General features: G+C 38.8%; 1 protein-coding gene across 5 annotated transcripts in view; it reads right to left on the bottom strand.

Moving 5' to 3' along the window:
* Nucleotides 1–293: 293 nt before the first annotated feature.
* The window catches only part of NAB1 (NGFI-A binding protein 1), a 59,566-nt gene continuing 41,819 nt past the window's right edge, over nucleotides 294–18,040 (bottom strand). For 4 of the 5 annotated variants that reach the window (XM_062578696.1, XM_062578695.1, XM_062578694.1 and 1 more), the window contains 6 exons: nucleotides 14,332–14,465; nucleotides 13,291–13,342; nucleotides 7,865–7,975; nucleotides 5,359–5,500; nucleotides 4,070–4,219; nucleotides 294–2,979 (listed from right to left, as the gene is read on the bottom strand). In XM_062578696.1, the coding sequence (XP_062434680.1) occupies nucleotides 2,888–2,979; nucleotides 4,070–4,219; nucleotides 5,359–5,500; nucleotides 7,865–7,975; nucleotides 13,291–13,342; nucleotides 14,332–14,465 (681 nt within the window). In that variant the 3' untranslated portion in view covers nucleotides 294–2,887. The remainder of the gene's footprint in view (nucleotides 2,980–4,069; nucleotides 4,220–5,358; nucleotides 5,501–7,864; nucleotides 7,976–13,290; nucleotides 13,343–14,331; nucleotides 14,466–18,040) is intronic. The other variant, XM_062578698.1, reaches the window with a different exon arrangement.

The following is an 18,040-nucleotide window of genomic DNA, read 5'->3' as shown; positions in this document are numbered from 1 at the left end:
AGCGAAGGAGGAGATGGCATTAAACAAAACTGCCATGCTGCTGGCCCTTCCTCTGTTTTATTTTCTCCCTATTTGCCTTGGCCCACTAAACGCCTGCAGGCTCTGCAGGTAACAAGGCCACCCATAAAGCAGAATTCAACCACAAGACCAGGAAAAGGCTTCTGCCAGCCACACTTGCATTTCAAGCTATTCCCTCCTCCCCTACCTCAAGAAAATTAACACATTCCTAAACAACAACAACAAAAACCGTTTAAAAAACAAGAAGAAGAAGAAAAAACCCTGGGGAAACTAAAGAGTTCTCATGGTGAGTTTTATTTTGTAAGCAACAATATAAACATGTGAGTAAGAACAAGCATCATTTGCAGGGCTGTCCTTGGAGCCAGAGTATCCTGAATCTAGCAGCCCTTCAATGAACAGAGGAGGGTAAACCTTCACCTGTGGCTCTGGAGACTACCATCACTCCCTTGAGCCACGCTGCAGTCCAAAATCTTTGTCTTGGAAAGACCAAGCATTGAAATATTTGCTATCACCAATCATACATGCAATCTTGGAATGTATTAACCTCCCTCCTCTCCCTGGGTTAAAAATATCATACAGCTACAAACCAGTTAAAAAAAAAAAATTTTTGCTTCTGGCTTATTGACACTGAAATGGCCTGTTGGACTATAAACTGAAATATCATTCTAGAGATAACCAACCAGTTGTGACACAAAGTACTGTATTTACAACTCAAAAATATAGCTGTTATATACTTTAATTTATAGCAAATTTAATACATTAGTGTTTACAAAATAAATTCTGGACTCAAGTGAAACAGCGTGCTGCTTAGTAAGTTCTTCTTCCTTCCTCTCACTACAACTGAAAAGACCAGTGTGCTTGAGAGCTGCTTCTGTGGTCCATGCACAACTTTTGATCATATCAGATGTTGGAAAAAAAAAATCCTGCATCTTTAAAATCTTCTTGACTGACACATTCTATTACTCAATCTGTACAGTTCAAAGCTTAAGCTGTCCTTTAACAAGTTCCATACACGTCTTGCAAAAACTACTCAGATACTAACCAGTGCACTGGCTAACATTACAGACTGAAGAAATATCTTATCCATATTACTAGCTCGTACAACAGGAAAGAGGAAATAAAACTACACATTCAATCTCTTATTTCTAACAGCAAAGCTGCAAACTCCATTGCTTAAAGTAAGATACTTCAGTAAGTGAAACAGTACCATACAGTTCAAGAAACTTTTTTAAAAAACAAACATTTTAATAGTATAAAAAGTTGTTTACTGGTGTTTCTACTATAAAGCTTTGTTCCACAAATCAAAAGTGATAAAATAATTAGATACGTTTACAGTGATAAGAGACTGCAGTGTAGACATTTCAGCTCACAATTTGCTGATCGTTTCAGTACGACATACACTGTGACTGAATCTTTAATACATACCTATGACGCAGAGCAAACTGCAGACACGAAGTGCGCACCTGAACGGGGACGTTCATCCACTGCATGGTAACTTACTTTCTTCGGCCCTCCCTCACCCCTCCAGAAAGCACTGCAGCAAAAATTGTACTCAGAAACTAAATGCATGTAACTACTTTGACTGCAGGAAAGCAACTCTTATTGTGGGAACTACACAGAGAAAAATGGATGCATGTGAACACACTATGGTAAATTCCAAAGTTATACGCCAATTATTTTTCTTTTGACAAAATGACATCTGCAAAAGTGAAAATGTACAAAAAATAAAAACTGTCAAATAAATAATGAATACAGATGTTAATTAAACACAAAGAAATGTATTGGCATACTGTATGCAGTATACAATATATTCATAGAATCATGTGGGCTGGACAGCACTTAATAAGGGGTCACATACTGAAGATACAACCCCTCATCTCTCTCCTCCAAAAGATTTTATGGTTTCTGAATATCAAGTGCAACCTTTTACACTGATGCATAAATCCTGCATCACATCTGATCTCTGCCACACCTAGGATGCATTTTATCTGTTTAAAGATCCACAGAGAAGTCCAAAAAGTTATAATGATCTGAATCACAATTTTTGCAGCCCTGTCCATGCTACCTTGTCTCTTGGGTTTCCTACCAGATAATACTTTATTAATTATACAGTATCTCAAACAACAATCTTCCACAATGAAATTGGAGCTGATAACATGGACTCTTCCATACTCTACTCAGCTTTTCCTACAATCCTGAACTGTAGATAGGTAGTATACTACAAGTGTGTTACACAAAGGCTGCTGAAACCATTAAAAGAGATGTAATGACAGTAAGTGTCAAGTATGTCCGCTATAATACAGAATCAGGGTCTATCAAATGCTATATCCACATAACATTTTAAATCATGAAATATTTTATGCACTTTCCTGTTTTCTACAAATATTGCTGCAAACCTGCTGTTGCGTCTCACGGTTTGCATTCCTAATTCTCCAAGGATTTTTAATTCAAACGTGTAACAACCATATCTACGCTAGGTACATTTAAAGTAGACACTGAAACTTCAAGTAAAATGAACTGTAGTCACATCTACTGGACTCAATACACGTCCCGACATCTAGATTTACTTTGATAAGTTATACAAATACATAATACATTCTTAAATAATGAAGATCCACAATATTAATTTGTGAATCTTTCCACGTTATAAAACCACTTTTACAGGAATGTTTTATCTACCTGTATTACTGTTTTAGTTTGCAGTGTCTCTTGCTTTTCTGTTTCCACAGACTACTGTACCAGTTCTTAGGCTTTGGCTATTGAAATCTCTTATTTGAATGAGGCAACACTGGTTATTAAGGCTGGGTTTTCTTTTTCCTCTTCTGAAGTTTCATTCTTTATTATGATACCATTTTCCAGAGCAGAATGACTATCTTGTGTCTTCAGGTTCTGTTTTTATGACCTTCCTTTCCGTGTTGTTAAAAGCCGAGTGAGGAAAATCCTTTAAAATACCAAGGCCTTCTGTGTTAAAAAGAGAAGAAAAGATGTTAAAGAAAATACTGCTTGAAAAAAATATATTCTGGTTTTAATTTAAGAAAAGGGTCCATGAACTATATAGATACTAACAGTTGAAACAAATTCTGCCTCCTCCTACTGGGCTTTAACCCAGATGGATTATAATCACACTTATGTTACAGTGATGACAGATTTACTTCAGTTCCCTCAGGGAGCAGGCCTTAGCAAAGATGCACTCTTTGCTAGGATTTTGAAAGGGAATCTGTAAACCATTGCCAGCTAGAAAGTTCACCAGATGAATAATCAGTGAGTTTGGGACAGTCAAACTGCAAAAAAGCTGAGCTAGGATTGCAATATACCAAACCAGAACACGTAAGGTTCTGCCTAGTCTTCAAAATAACCTCTTTTGCATCTTATTTTCAAAACTCAGATGGGATTTTTTTATTATTTCTAAAGCTGAAGTTGTAAGCATCTCAAGAATTCTTAGCTTTGTCTCAGTGCACCAGTTAAATGGAAACCACTGATACAGATTTCACAAAACTGATTCTTGACATCTTCTGCCAAACTTAGAATGAGTTACTCCCATTGGCAGAGGCAAATGACAGGACAAACAGTGAGCAGAAGTCAGTGAATGGAAAATCCAGTCCAAAAAACACTGCATTATTTGGTTCAAAGTAGAGAAACAGTACTAGGTCTTTATAAACCAAGTTAAAAGTCCTTTTTATAAAGAGCCTGTTTATAATTTGATTGATTTATACAGAGTCAAACCACAGTATAATCACACTGCATTACAGTTACACTAAAATAAGTATTTAAGAAAGTAGTTCAGGTTAATAGTTCTAGGACGACAGACATGTGCCAGAACTTGCTTATCTGCAAGAACCTCGCAACTGCATTTGCTAAGCTTATCCCAACTCATGTTCACTCTGTTTCCAGATTACAAGTAACATTACTCTCAAGTTTTGTCCAAAGCCTTTGTTAAAAGGTTAAGCGTAAAGCATGTCAGAATAAGCTACGCTCTTCATTCAGAGACATGATGCAGTTCCATCTGAACTTGCTTAGAAGTTGTGGTTCATTTACAAGGGACAGCACTAACCCGAGGACTGAGACTTTGCCTCACCACTGGGGTAAAGTCGGATCAAGTCACTGCACAGAGGCTTTCCAACATGCTGTTCTCCATCAAGTGAAATGTGTTGTAATTGTCTACTCGGCAGATTTGACATTCGGAGATTCAACGGTCTCTCACCTGGAAGTTGTTCACAATGAAATATTGATGCATTAGAAGTAAAGCAGTATTAAAAATCTAAACAGAATTGGTGATTCTTTAAGTCTCTATTTGCAAAAGCACCTCCTGAATTCCAGCTGCTCAGAGAAGATTTCTAGCAAAACAGGGCTTATGCGAGCGTGCTGTTTTGCAGACTATTTTCTTCTTATCAGACCACAGGCACTGTTACAAGTGACAGCCATACAAAAATCTCTTATTCTGATCAAAAAGCTCTTAGAGATCCTAAACAGTCCTACTCCACAGTGGATAAAGGTATAAAGAAACTTGCATAATCAAGAGGAGCTGTATCTGCACACCTAATTCTTCTTGTATACTTGTGCACTGCATTGCTTGACCAACATGCACAAATGAAATACTGTGTATTAACGCTTACATTTATCTATTTCCTTAGCTTCTTTCTCTACTGCTTTTCTTTCCTGCTTAAACAGAACTTGCCTTTAAAAAGGAAACCAAAAATGTCCCTGGTTGTATTTCTTGCATCTGTTTATAACATTCACAACAGTAAAAGAGAAATCCAAACAGAAAGCACTCAAGCAACCTAAACACTCCTAAAATTAATTCAGGCTAATGAATAGCCAGTTGGTAAATTTCAGAGATAACCACAGAGCCATAAGCTTTTTGAAGAATAATAAACTACGAAGATGATCATTATAATCTGCTTTCTTCTAAGTAATGTACATAGCCAGCTCCTCAAGTTTTATTCCTAGACTGCAGAAACAGGCAAACAAGAAGGGGTACTAAATTCACTATAAGCTTTCATTAGGATTTCCACAAAGAATGCAACATTCAGGTGTATTTTCACAACTTAGGATAATCCTAGAGCCAAGTTCTACCCTCAATGAGTGCACCTCACATTCCTCCCTCCCCACACACACTCTTTAGGGAAAGCAGCTTGCCCAGAGATACATTAGAGTAACAGCAGAATCTGCCTCTGCATCTGACTGCATTATTTACACTGTAAACATTTCAGGGCAGAGATCTTGTCTTTGTCCATTCAGTGCTCAGTGTTGTTTTATTAACCTACCACAGCACAATGACAGCAGTTGCATAATATCAAATGCATTTGCTGGCAGCAATGCCATGCCCGGAAGCCACTTTACCTTGTCCATCAGCATTTTCTAATGCCATGCCGTTGGGGCTGTGCTCCTCTGAGTTTTGCCTGTAACACCCTGCAGAAAGGCGTCTCTCTAATCCAGCCTGGTTGCAAAGAAACTCCATCTGTTTTGCCATCACCTTTTCAGACTGCAAATAAAGCAAAAAAAACCCAATATCTCTCTATATATACACATACATAGTGAGTCAAAACACAGGGAAAAAAACAATATTGGATGATAAGACTAAACAGCTTAGATATACATTTTTGTTGACTCATATGTACAGATGTATGCTTTACAGTTTCTTCAAAACTATCAAGCAAACAAAATATTTTTGCACCCATAGATGTACAGTATGAAAAATCTGAGTCATTCAGAAGGACTAAAAATGTCAATTGCTATAGTTGAACCATGCAAAAACACAATGCTAAATTCTGTTATTCAAAAAAACATTTTCTACACTTCAGGACTGCAGGTTCCATGGAGAGAAATGCAACAAAAGCAAAAGATAATGTCTTAATTTTCCCATTTATCTCTGTTCAAATACATGTCTTCACAAAGTATTCCAAGAGCAATGGCAACATCTGCTAAAGAACTTATGCCAAGATTTCACCAGACATCTTGGAATCTTTATTTCAGGAAACAGCACTATACAAGCTTAAAAATCTGCCATCCTGAAAGTGTAGGATGACAGTATGTTTGTGGGGGATAAAGGTGTGAAATGCCTGTCTAGAAGAAGAACAAGACCTATACACCTCTAGAGAGTGAAATTAAACAATGCAGTGCAACGTGGGAGGAAGTGGCGTCTGAATGTTTGTCATTGACTTTAATGCCAAGAAAATTTTAACTTTCAATATAATCTTGTTCTTGAGAATGTAAATAAGCATTTTGCAAAAATAAAATCACAAGTAAAAAAAAAGTTGATTTAGAAGAGCCACAATGAATATGAGAACAGAAACAAAAAGCATACAAAATTAACACCTAGGAATAATAAGAGAAATTGCATTTCTTTTTCAGGTATTTTCATAATTGTTTCCACACTGCAGAGATGCCTATTAAAAAGAAACAATGGAATTTTGCAGAGCACTTAGGGAAGCTGATGAAAGCCCTGACTTTCCACAGAGGTCTGCTAAGCACAGTTCAATACTGTACAAAACAACAGCATAGCAGATCAGCACAAATTCAGCTTTTCCTGTACAGTGATGGCCCTGAGAACAGGGTAACAACTTGGCTGATGCCCATTTACTCTGATTCAGAGATCATCAGGTTCTGCAGAAGAATACTAAGCTTTCCAGTTTAGTCTTGAGAGACAGGTAAAAATGAAAACTATTTTCAAACAGCTTACTTTCAAGTGAAATTTGCTGTTCGCTCTCATGTCTATTGCTACTTTTGAATTGTAAAACATTTTAAAGAAAAAAAGTTTCATTCCTGTTATCTATGTTGTTTAATTGAGATTAAAAAAAAAAAAAAAAAACCAAAAACAGAAACCCAAAGTACTCTAAAACTGCCATGATGCTTCTGATCACCATAAAAGAAACTCAGAGCCACCAATATGTAAAAGCTTAAAATAAATTTCTATTCCATTGGTCTGTAACAACAGACAAAGAAAACTTTAAAGCATACACAAAATTAAAATAAGCTTGCAAAAACCAAGTTTATTTAAACTGTTATGTGACACCAGAACATGTAGCACAATTTTTCACATATCACAAATGAACAGTATTTGCATGACTGTACTACATGACTGTACTACAAAGTAGAACATTACTTTGCAATACAAGAAGGTGAAAGAAAATATATCTAGTCTCAGAAGACAGAAATACCACTCCTAAACGTTATCTTACATGAAAATTTGGTGATTAGATTTGCCCAAATCAGCTATACAAAATAAATTTGTTGCAATTTAACAGGAAATCCCCCCTTGGCAACAATTGATTGTAGGAAAATAAGAATTGTGTCTCAAGGCTAGGATACAGAGAAAACAAAAAAGGGAACCGCTTTTGATGAATAAAAAGCTTTCTGGGTGTTTGGAAAACACTGCACTTCCACCTGGATGCTATTTAGAAAGGCAATTTATCCTCTCAGATCCAGAGGTTCACCATTTCCTAAATACACGGGTCTTTCTTACAGGAAGCATCAGAACTGATGAGACCAAGATCACCTACTCTATTTCACCAAACTCAACAACTTGAACTTTCTATTTATAGCTAAAAACACAAGTAAGACAGCACATACTGTACCAACAGTACCCTACTTACTCCTAACAGCCAATCACATTTTTCTTTTCAAGTCTACTAGACTTGATCCTTACCTCCGTAGCACGAACAAGGGTAAAGCTGTAGCCCTGTCAGAAGTTTCAGAAAATAAACTCAGATTAAATATGAGACAATCACAGCTAACCTAGGCGGCCTTTGAAAACCAAAGGTAACAGCTTTAGTTATCAAAATAATGTATCAAAATCATGGTACAAAGACATGGCCTCTATTATTACAGTCTCATGTAGCTGATTTACCTGGGAATTAAGAGCTGCTGAGTCTTCACTCTTTCCCTTAGCCAAAGCAAGTGGCATTTTGTCTTGCTGATAGAGTGTTTGGACCGTGTCCTGGAAGTCAGGATAACCATCCTAGGGAGCAAAAAAAAAAAAAAAAAAAAAAAAAAAAAAAAAAAAAAAAAACAGCAAGAGAGGCTTTATAATTGATTTTTCAAGAAAAAGAATATTCCTGAACTTCTGTCAAAATTCTGGACTGAAATTTAAGTGACTGTGCTATACACTTCATTTAAGTGTGTATATAAAATACACACAGCCCTTTCTACAAGAACTGATATATATCTAACATGACATACACAAACAATCAGATCTCAAACTCTCAGTTACATGTAAATCCAGGCTATTGTCATCACTGCCATCAAATAATTTAAATCAAGCCTTGCCAGGCAGATTTAGGCCAATGGTTTTTCTCCTTCTTTATATACAGCATCTTGGCAGTTCTTAAGTCAAATTTATATATAGTCAAGACTACAGGACAGCAGCTGGATTTGCTAACCTTATGAAACTGAGCGAAGCCTCACAAAATTCAATGTTTCATACAGAAACCACACAAGTATCACAGCATGGAATACCAGCATTTTAAAAGTAGAGTAGCAAAACTTATGTACTACAGGAAATCGTAATTCAGTAATTCTTTCAGTCTCAAACAGTTACGACATGCAAATCTCTTTTGCAGCTTACATAATGTGCAAGTGAAGTTCCCATGAAAGCCTGCTAAGCTATTAAAATAAATTAATTGTCGAAGCAAAGGTTCAAGATGAGAAATTTATCCTTTTCATTAGGAAAGCTCACATAAAGCACAGGAACACCCATACATGTCCACAGAAGCACAGTATGGGTGACTTTGTTAAATTAAGACAGGAAGCTGGAGATATTAAGAGTACCAAACCTCAAAACGCCAACATTCATTAGCGAGGTACACTAGACCCAAGATATCAGATTCATGCCAAAACTATGTACATTTTTCTTTGGATTGTGAAGGCACATGAATGCAAGGAATAAGATCTTTGACAAGAGCTGATGAAACAGCTTTTCACCTTCTTTGAACGTAACCTATCTTCCAGAAAAAACATGGGGAATAGCCACTACATGGTCCGTGCAGTTGGCAGGCTCCGCCGTGACCCGCACAGCGGTGGTCAGATCTTTGTCAGTCCATGCCTCAATAACGTAATGCCAATGAAGTTACCTTCAAGAAAACAATAGGCCTGAACCCTATATATTGCTTTTATCCACTCAACATGTTCTCCCCAGGGGACACACACAACATGATAGGTATGTAAAACTTCATAACCAGGTGAACTGCCACAAAACCTCATCCTCTAAAAAACAAAGACTTTGTAGTGCATTTCCATGAGCACTGACCACTTTTATAGTTAGATCTGAATTTGCTTAGGGAAAAAGTGATTGTGTGTAGGAAGATGAAAACTGAATACACAAAAACCTATCACTCGGGTTATTTTTGCAACAAATCACGTACTGGGGTTCTGTAAAAGGCCTCCATGATTGCATGCCTACAGAGCCAAAGGCAGTTTCCTAAAAGCAGGCCCCTCCGCCTGCTGGCGACTCCTGCAGACAGCTCTTGGATGACAACGTGGTTCTGTATCGCCTTCGCAGAGATCCTCCTTCTTGCTGGCCCTTCTCGTCTCCACTGCCTGGTCAGTAGGGCCCGGTGCCTAACAGGTTGCGCGAGGCGCCCTGCCCGGCACCAGCTCGTCTCCCGGCTCCTGCTCCCTCCTCGGTGAGCGGGGCCCTGCTGCATGCAATGCAGCATTTTTTATTTTGTCATGCTGCTGGCTCAGTTGTTTTTCCAAGTGGCTTCTTACAGCAGATGTTCAGTCCCACATGTGCTTTCTCATTCCGTCTAATGACATTTTTCCTAGGCATACAGTAGATCCTACTGCTTCGGCCGTTCTCGTGAGGATGACAGAAATCCCACACTGGTACCAGTGTCACTCTCCTCAGCGATGGTGGAGGCGGGCATAGGCCCTTCCTCTCCTCCTCCCCTCTGCCCAACTGGCACCAACGGGAGATGCTCCCTCACAGCCTCCACCCCGATCTCCCGTTCCTGTCTGCGTCCCCCCCACTCCCACCGAGCTGTCTGAAACCTAATTTTGCAAGCTCTCCCCGCTCCTCTGCCCAGCGGAAAGGGGACGTCAGTGCACCACCGGCCCACAAAGAGCAGGAACGTTTTGTTTTCCTTTCCTTCGCCCTCTTGACTGCCAGCACTGCACCTGGAAGGGCAATCTCTTCCTTCGCTACACAGAGCGGCAGTAATGATGGTAAGCAGCCTCTGCCCCCGTGCCTTTTGCAAAAACCTATCTGCGACTTATTCTGCGCTCTGAGCGGGTGCCTCAACAGCTCACGGCTCTGAGCAGTGCCGGCACTGAGTCACCGAGGATGACAAAATACGGGATGCCCCGGCCCTGCTAAATCCACGCGGGAGAGAGGGCTGCTCGGCCGAGGAGATGCTCCTTCTATCCCCGCTCTTCCACCCCGCTCTTCGTCCGGAACGGATTTAGGAACTGCAGCTCTTTGTTTTCCATCTATCTGGTTCCAACTCCTAATTCATTCCCCACCTTATTTCATTCCCTCTGCACCTCTAGTCTCTGCGATTCTGCATGCGATTCTGTGTTTGACTGGAATTTTTTTTTCCTTCTTCTCTGTACACTTCACTCCCACAACTTGCCCACCCACTCTACAAATAAGAGGGGGAGAGCACACAGGGGAAGAGAAAGGCTTTTACAGTTAATTTGATGTAATTCATGGCATATTGTTTCCTTGTAATGCTTGTGTGAGTTTTGTAGTCATGAAGAGGATAAATTTACGATGGTGGCTAAACCCAGCAGTGTCTAAGCTTGCATACAAAGTTCTGCGAACTCTGCTCCAGTATGACCTTAAGACCCTTTTTGGAGGATTTTTTTAATTATACTTTAGGAAATTGATTTTTTTTTAAAGTAATCCTTTACACTTATGCAAACAGGGTGCAAAATTTTTTCCAAATTCAAGCACTAGCATTTTAGACGGAGCTTTGCACAGACATTAGTGACTAATGGGCAAAGGAACAGTGAATCAATAGAGTTCAGCCTTGCCTTAGAGCAGAAAGGCAAAGTGACCTTCCTTAAGAAAAGAAAGAAAAATAAAAAGCCCATTAAAGCCAGTTAAAACAACAAAAGTCACCTGTGTTCAGATCCTCTGCATGACATCAGCATCACAGTAAGCTAATCTGAGACAACATGAAGAATTACAAATTTCAACTCTGAGACAGTATTTCTCATCCAGAACAGAAACATTCTGTAGCATTTGCTACCACTTTCATTTTACTTCCACCTTTCTAAAAAAATCCCCAAACATAATACCATATTTTTTTTTCCAAAGTACAACCCCCCAAAACTGAAATAACACATGCAAAAGTAATCTACCGTGCAACAGCCTCCCTGCTTTAAATAAAGGGGGGGGGGGGGACTCTCTCACTCCTTAGAAGATTCAGATTTGCAGGGAAAAAGGTGTTTATAATGACACTAGTCATTTTATAGTTAGTAAAGCTATACTACTGAATGAAATATTATTTAATTTTCTATTTTTTATTTTGAAAAAGCCTTCTGAAATAATCAGTTGTACAATTATGCTAAAAATTTACTAAAAAGATCATAAGCACATAAAAACATTCCTAGCAATTTTAGGTTGAAAACGTAAGTAAACATCCTTCTCAGAATTACTGAACTAGAAAGAGAACCTTCAGAAAAAGGAGGTATTCAAGACATCACCACTCAGAAAATGAAAATGCACGCTCCCTAAGGTTGTTCTAATCCTCTCCCCACTATCCCCCAAACCTGAACTTTCAGCCTGTATTTTTCAGAGCTTTAATTTTACTTTTCTTTCAACAAAGATCCTACAGAAAAAAGCACCTCCCCTGCAGTGTGTCATTTCAGATACCTGGTCATCCTCAGTTATTACTGAACAAAGGAAAAACTTCTTAAAGGTGAAATCTATTAGGCTGTGGAATATTAAGCAGCAGCTCCCCTGCTAGATTGGGCAAAAGAGGGAACAATCAAGCGACCATCCTGCCATGTACTGGTCAAGGATGATAATGGTATGAATATGGATTAAATCACTTAATGCAGCTTTTCCCAGCTCTCTTCCAGTTCCAGTAAGAACACGCATAGCTCAAAGTAAACCCCCCAAAATGATGTTACAGAATTATTATCAAAGCTACCAAGGAACCCTCAGCACACATGTAAAATTTTTATTATAAAAGCTGAGTGTACAACTGTACACGAACTAGTGAAACTTAAAAAAATTCTATTCATAACTGGCTTTTCAAAACTAACTACCTTTTCTGGGATTTGCCCCATGGGAAAAGCCCTTGTACAGGTAACAAAGCACTGCACTGCTGAAAACCAGTAGGCCTTACATCTAAGGCAGCACTTAACACAGAATGAGTTAGACACGAGAAGCATATTCCAGAATACTACAAACCTTTCCTCTGCGGTTAAAGAGTAAAGAACATATCACATACCTGTGTGACACGCAATTCCAGCACAGGCCTATTGTACATACTAATCTGCATTTAATATACTTTTTTTAAAATAGATGGCACATTGAAAAACCCACAACACTCATCTAACAGTGAAAGGATAATTAGTTTAAAAATAAGTAAATAAATAAAAAAAGGATCATCTCCTTTTTATTTAAGTGACATGCCTCAAATTTACTTTACAGCAGTGGAAACTCAAGAAATAGTCATTTTAGTAAGTGCTTGCATTTCCCTAAGCAAAAGTTTGTGTAAGTGTGCATATTAGTTGTCTATATACATCAGTTTTATATAAAATTAATTACAAAACACAGTAAGTCAATACCTACGAGTCCAACAATGTGTGTTTACAATCAGTTTTTAGTTAGTTTTTGACTTCTCAATATTACAGGGTTTAGAATTTACAGCAGCCAGATAGCCAATACGCTGCCATTAATCCCTACCCAAAACACTCAGGATTCTACATGATGAAAAACTGAAGCAAGTGATTTAAAAAAAATACACTAATTTCAAAGCAATAGGCCTTATGGGAAGATATTTCATAAGTTCTTGAGTTTATTCCATCACAGGAAGTCAATCAGTCCCATTCCTTCCCCTCCTACACACTTAGCGTGCAAAACATTGAGCGTAAATTTACCACAAAGCAAATAGTAATCCTAATCTTTACCCTTTCTCCTACAGGTTCTTTCTGTAAGTATTTATATTTTCTGAGGGAATGGTGATGCTTGCTCTTGCACACACATCCACATCACCTGTCAGATTTTTTCCTGACAAATTTCTTTAGACAAATGAGTGATCTTCAAAACAAAAATCAGTTTTAGCACACATAGGTCAAAACACAGGAGTCACAATACTGTACCTCTAGCTTAATTCTCTTTGGTGACAGTTCATCCCTTTCTCCACATTTAGATCTAGAAGAAAAGACACATACACTATCAGTAAACAGCATCATCAGAAACAGGCATGGAAGACAGAGTGAAAATAAAATAATAAAAAAAATCATGTGAGAACAAGGGAAATGCACAAAAAAGCCTCAAATTCACTTGGACTCGGCAGTAAAAAGAAAAGGCTTTCAAGCATAGAAGATATTTTCAGAAGTGCCCAAAGGTCCATGTACTCTTTGTACAAACAGGACAAAAATCTACTGGAGCATAGACAATTACAGAAACGCCTTTGGCTTTGTCCACCCTGAATGAGTATACATTCACATTAATAGACACTGAAGGATGGAGAGGGACGAAAAAGCACAACAGTTACTAGAACTGTAGAAAAAGATATTTGAAATACATTATATTAAATGTCAAGGAGTTAACATTTGACAGTAACATATAGGAAGTATCAAGACTTCTCATTGTATTTATTAATTCTAAAGTTTTAATGGATTAAAAAAGCTATCAGGCCTTTGTTACTTTTTTTGGAAAGCAGTTCACTGAACGTTAACAATTGAAATTAGGACTCTCCTTCAGTTCTTTTAGAGCAGGTTTGTAATATGCTCCCTGTGGCCTTTGTTTTTTTCATTCCCTGGAAACTAACAAGTCAGATTTGTACATTAAAAAAAAATCCACTACATATTCAGAAGCTTTGGCTACTGTCCATTTACATTAATCTTGAAGCAAACAAATGCCTTAAATACTTAAAATGTTGGCCTCTCAGATGCCTTTCAGCATGCTAGTTCATTGCAAAACCTGGAAAGCTAGACAGTAAATAAAAACCAATTCAGAATAGCTAATCTAGCAGTTTGAAAGCTTCATGGCTTACATAGCACTGTCCTCCCCTCATCAGAAGAGCACTTTGCTAGCTACACAGCAAAAAGAATGTGTCTCTCACTGCTCAGAAGAAACGCTATCAAACCGATCAGTTCACCGCAAGCAAAGGTCCCTTGACTTAATTAAAACCTTACTTGGTGGTCCTGTAAGTATACTTGTACGTAACTTCTCGAGAGATCTGCCGAGCTAGCGCGAAGAGTTCATCCCTCCTGGTCAACAACGCATTATCTTTTACACAGAGCTGAGCGGCTGCTTCATTAACTGTGAGCTAGGAATTAAACACAAAAACAGCGATTCACGACCTTGCAAACTTTCACCCATTCTGCTTGTAAATGTACTCACTCTTCTGAGGTAATAAAAAAAATCTCAATGAAAAGTAAAATTAATTAAAATTGTATACTAAACCCTGGAAGATTTCTTCAGTCTATGTGTATCCTCAACAACAGCAATAAGCCTCTGGAAAGAAAAAAAAAATACACATAGCTGCTGCACTTAATGTCCTTTGAAGTAAAACGTTGTTGTAAGGCTCACTCAACGTGCTTGTGCCTGATCCCAGCATTAATCAAATTTCAGTATAAAACAGTAGCTCTGAATGTTCAGTGTTTGGCTCCCAAAGCCTCGTTTACAGGGAATACTATTTTTATAAATGCAATATGCCCAGGACTTGAAAAAAACTACTGACAGTGTGGGTACAGATGGCTTTCCCTGGTGAATACGGCATAAATTCTGTAGAGGGTGATGGTTTAAGAAACGATTAAACTTTTTTTAGCTATGTTTCTCACCCTTGTGTTTGCGAAGACTAACTTCAAACATGAATTGAATGTAACTTGTTTCAAGGATGTTTTCCTGAGCCTGCTGGGACACACTTCTAGAGCCTCTGCTGCTGGCAACAGCTTCATAAAGAGGCAAAAAAGCAGCGTTAAGTTAAAGCTCAAAATGGTTCTGCAGTGCTCTTCAGAAGCCTATAGGAAGCGGTAATACCGTCATGAATTACGTCAGCTTACCACCACCGCTGCCTGCAGGGCCTGCGACCAGCAGTGGGGACAAACTGGGGCCCAGATGTTTTACGGGAGGAGAGAAATCAGATCGCAGATGTCGGGGATGCTGCGCGAGAGATTCCCTGCGCCTTGCGGAGGAAGTAGGAGCTGAACAGACGTTTTCACCTGCTCCTCAGCTGAGGAAGGGCTAGCACTTGCCATTAGATATGGTACCAAGCAGACAACTCCCACAGGTATTTTTTCCAAAGGGCACACAAGTGGTGAGCCTTTTGTTTTGGGAAATTAAGGCGCTTTGAAGGGCCCGAGTTTCTCACAGATCAACAGTCGTGATGTTCTGCATCTGTATCTGCCTCAGGCTAGCGAATACTGCAAGGCAACTAGGTTCCTCAGGGACCGCGTTGTGTCATTCCCAGTCCTTGACCTAACAGGGCTGGCAGCGTAGGAGAGCAGCCGCAGTTCGCTGCAGAGGAGGATGTGGCTGAGGGCAGAAGTTACACGCCTGTGACCCCACCACCCAAAAGACAGCTCTTACCAGAACCTCCTTCCACAGAAGCAGATGGGCAGCGAAGCCGCGGACAGACCAGGAGGTCTGCAGGCACGCGGCGTCTTTTGGCATGGAGGCTACGATACTTTTACCCTGCGTTATGGTGAATTAAACCACAACGACCAGCAGCTCACCTGAACTACTGCCCAGTCCATCCCCGAAGGAGGGGAGCACGTAACACGAACAGAACAGAACTACGCTGTCTTTAGCTGCAGTTCTGCTATCATCCGAATCTGAAAAACAGATCTGCTCTAATGCGATGCTAGTTCTCTGGGAGATTAAAAAAAAAAACAAAAAAACCCCAAAGTATCAGAGGAGGATCAGGATATATTGCCTGATCCCATATTCTCTAGAATCAAAAAATCCTCGCAGAAATCAGATGTACAAAAGGTGGAAAGTTTAATCTGTGAAACATCTCCTAGTTACTATGTTTCTACAAGACTGTGTAGCAAAATAAAAAATCATCCATTAGACAGAAGCAGTCGTTCTGCGATGTCTATCTTTTCAGTAATAACACAAAAACAAAACAACAAACAAAGGATTAAACAGCACTTATGAAAAGAATTTCTACCCAAAGTCAGCATTGATTTCTGTAAAAGCAATAGCTGTTACTCTGCACAGGGTAATACGGTTAATGCTTACAAAATAGCTCAGGTTATTTTTTTACACCTTGCTGAAGTGTTGAGAGGTTGCAAACAACTGAAAAGATTGAAAGTGTTTTGGGTACTTGGGGCAAATTCTGTTTATCCTAATACATGAGAAAAGCCAAATGTTTGTTTTTTCTGGTTTCTTCTTTCAGGTTGCATTAAGAATTACCAAACTGAAGTACACTGCGCTTCCTGCCCTTTCAGAAGGCAAAATACTACAGCTAAAAGTGCTGTATGCCTAAAAATAATGATTCCTTTTACTGAAAGCCCTAATGATACAGAGTAGTACATAACCACAGAGAATATACAAAGAAGGAGGGATATATACCAGATATACACAGGATATATTCCCACCTAATGGGCTTCACATATTTCCCTATTAAAAACACATTACTAAATGCCAGGCCCTAATTTTGTTGAGTCAGCAGAAGAAAAGGAAGACATTGAGTTAGCCTAAATTCATTACTTATATTTCTTATTCCCATTCCTCACACTATGCCTCTTAAACAGGATTTTATTCTGTTTTATAGGTAGCTAGACAAGCACTGGAATATTAGCAGACCAATTACAAATCTGACTCAGACATGCAAGAGTCACCAAGTTCAAGGGCAAGCCTCACACTCATCCTTCATTCAATCCAATTTAAAACATCAAGTGCTCTCCACACATGAAAAGCTATGTGATACTGAAACGACGAGTGGATGGAGTAAGGCCAGTGTATTTATTAGTTTTGGAACTTCTTTGTTCCAAAGATTTTGCATCAGATTTTACGCTAGATCAGTCCTGTATGTAGCTAATTCTACTGAACCTCTATCATACACTTTCAAAACTACTCCATATCCACAGCACTCATCGGCTTCTAACAGCAGCTGAAAATCTCAGACTTCAGTGCTCACACTGTAACACAGGAACAGTAATAACCTCAGCAGTTTACCACTAAGAATTCCATCAAGTTCAAGTTAAATCTGCACGTAACTCTATTCTGCTCTAGAAGCCAGAGATGCCATGACCTTCTCATTAGGAAGCTACACACTAAAGCTTTTTAAATTAATGAAGAAGTTTATTCAGTTGTTCATTGCCAGCTGCAGACAGAAACCTTGACTGTGAGGCAGAATGACAGGCTTGGAATGTATTAACACATGTAGAAACACAGTATTAGGTCAAGCAGAAACTTACCGTCCCAGCTGTTTGACATCCTTCCTTCCCCAGGGAATTATTTAAAAGTCATTGAAAATAAAAAGCCATTAAAGTTGAATTTACAAAAGGTAATGTCTGGTTCAATAAATTTTAAACAAAAAGTGCTCTCATTGGCCACATATATTAAAACTAATTTGTGTATTTACTACTTTAAAATGGAAATAGAAAGCAAGCTGTTCCAAGAGAAAACTTAATGAAATATAGCTTTAAAAAAGGTCAATCTATTATGAGCAAATTCTTCTCATTTACATGTGTGCAGTTCCCACCAAGCTTAAAGAGGCCCCACATGCATAACAGAGGCAGAAGTCAACCACATATTCTTTTGATCTTGTGCCCTTCAGAGATAGTGATAGAAATATTTCCTAAAGCCAAACCACAGTCTCATTCTATTTGTAAAGGTGGCTTTACACTGACATAATATAGATCTGTAGGGCCACGTTAACACACATTAACTTAG

The sequence above is a fragment of the Rhea pennata genome, chromosome 6 (genome assembly GCF_028389875.1).
Source record: "Rhea pennata isolate bPtePen1 chromosome 6, bPtePen1.pri, whole genome shotgun sequence".
Taxonomy (NCBI): Eukaryota; Metazoa; Chordata; class Aves; order Rheiformes; family Rheidae; genus Rhea; species Rhea pennata.
This window is presented reverse-complemented; position numbering and strand designations above follow the sequence as displayed.